General features: G+C 42.9%; 1 protein-coding gene across 1 annotated transcript in view; it reads right to left on the reverse strand.

The window, feature by feature from the left end:
• The window catches only part of LOC101856848 (transmembrane protein 94), a gene marked incomplete in the record, with an annotated part of 40,309 nt that overhangs the window by 7,006 nt on the left and 31,520 nt on the right, over window positions 1–1,783 (reverse strand). The window contains 1 exon segment of the mRNA XM_035973000.1: window positions 522–696. Within this exon segment, the coding sequence (XP_035828893.1) occupies window positions 522–696 (175 nt within the window).

The raw sequence follows: 1,783 nt of genomic DNA on the forward strand, positions 1-1,783 counted from the left end.
GGTTCGTAGAAAGGAGGGGAAAGAAGGTAGGAGGGAGATAGAGATGGGCTAGGAGAGGAAGGGGGAGAGAGAGGGGAGCAAAACGGGGAGAGATAGTGGAGGGAGGCAGGGAGGGACGGACAGTTGATTCGTTATTCCAATGCGGATCAACGGGGTAACAAGGTAGATCACGTCTATATTTATCTGAATCATCAGGCCAATGAGAAATAACTACTGACAGCTTTTATGATAAAAGAAGAAGTAGAAGAAGAAAAAGAAGAAGAAGAAGAAGAAGAAGAAGGAGAAGGAGAAGGAGAAGGAGAAGGAGAAGAAGAAGAAGAAGAAGAAGAAAAAGAATCTACAGCTACAAATATGACTGTATTGTCAATTTTTGGCCAGGCAATATCTCCATTAGTGGGTCGCGAGAAGTAACTCATTTTGTCAGCATGCCTCACATACACACACACACGCGCCGCGCAACACACACACACACATACACACACACGCAACACACACACACACACAAAGATATATAGACGGACCTCCATGATGAGCTGCACCAGTTTGATGTTGTCGTTGCGTTGGTAGGCCAGGGAGCAGGGCAAGGAGAGAAGGCACGAGGCCAGTTGGGTCGGTGTCGGTTCTTCATCGTTCCACTGCAGGCACAGCGCCGGTCGCTGGGCACACAGCTGGGGGTACAGCGGCTCAATGGCCATGCTGGGGACAGGGCGGGGTGGGGGGAAGAGTTTATATTTATTTATTTATTTTTATATTTTGGGGGTAATTTTCTGTTTAGTTTTAGTAAGTGTTTTACCGCACTTGCAACACAGTAAGGTCATATAAGTGCTGAAGATTAGAGGTGTTACAAGAGAGTAACAAACACAAAAAAAGAAGGGGAGATAAGGACGATAGATGTTTGAAAGGAAAGAAAAAGCAAACCACACCAGAGCACCCGCCAACCACCCACTTTGGGGGTAAGTGTTTTACGGCGCTCACAACTGCATAAGTTCATATGAGAGCGCGGGACACATTCAACTTTTTCAGTTGGTAGGAAATATTGAATTTTGCCCAGGTGGCGGCCGAAGCCTAAACTTACTATTTTAGACCACCAAGGGGTCTTTAACCTGCGCAATTTGCACACGGGCCCTCCGAGAATTTTCTTGCAGATCTACCAAATCCTCAATGACCAAAAAAATGAGTTTTTCACAGAACCCACCCTAAAAATCAAGAGTTTTGGGGAAGAAAATTGGAGTCTCAAGAACCCCAGTAGATTAAGATATGCTCTGAACAGACTGTGGCAAGTAAATAAAGATAAATTGCATATGACCAACGGGAAGAAAATTCATAAAAAAACAATAAGATTTTAAGCACATCTAAACGGGGCTATTCCATAGATGATTAAAAAAAATAAAAAAATCGGAGGGCTCTTATTTTATTGGAGTACTTGGCAGGCATAATTAAGTGTTCTAAATATAAGATTGAAGAGCACACAAGAAAATTAGCATCAAGTCACAATTTTCAAACTTTGTTTTGACCTTTTGCTTGGCTGTATCTGTTTTATCCATCAACGCTATTATTTTATTAGAAAAGCAGTAACCATGCACTGGTGACGTATCTAAAATAGTTTAACATAGAAAGAACGCTTGTAGTGTGTATGAACACTAGAGAGGTAGGAAGCAGGCCGTGATAATTTTTCTGTGATAAACTGTTGTTCTTCCCTCGAGGTTTTCAATTATAGGTCATGTGTGAACAAAAAGGGAAGGAGGAGGAGGAGGAGGAGAGGAGGAGGAGAAGGAGGAGGAGG

Source organism: Aplysia californica, unplaced genomic scaffold (genome assembly GCF_000002075.1).
Source record: "Aplysia californica isolate F4 #8 unplaced genomic scaffold, AplCal3.0 scaffold00945, whole genome shotgun sequence".
Classification (NCBI taxonomy): Eukaryota; Metazoa; Mollusca; class Gastropoda; order Aplysiida; family Aplysiidae; genus Aplysia; species Aplysia californica.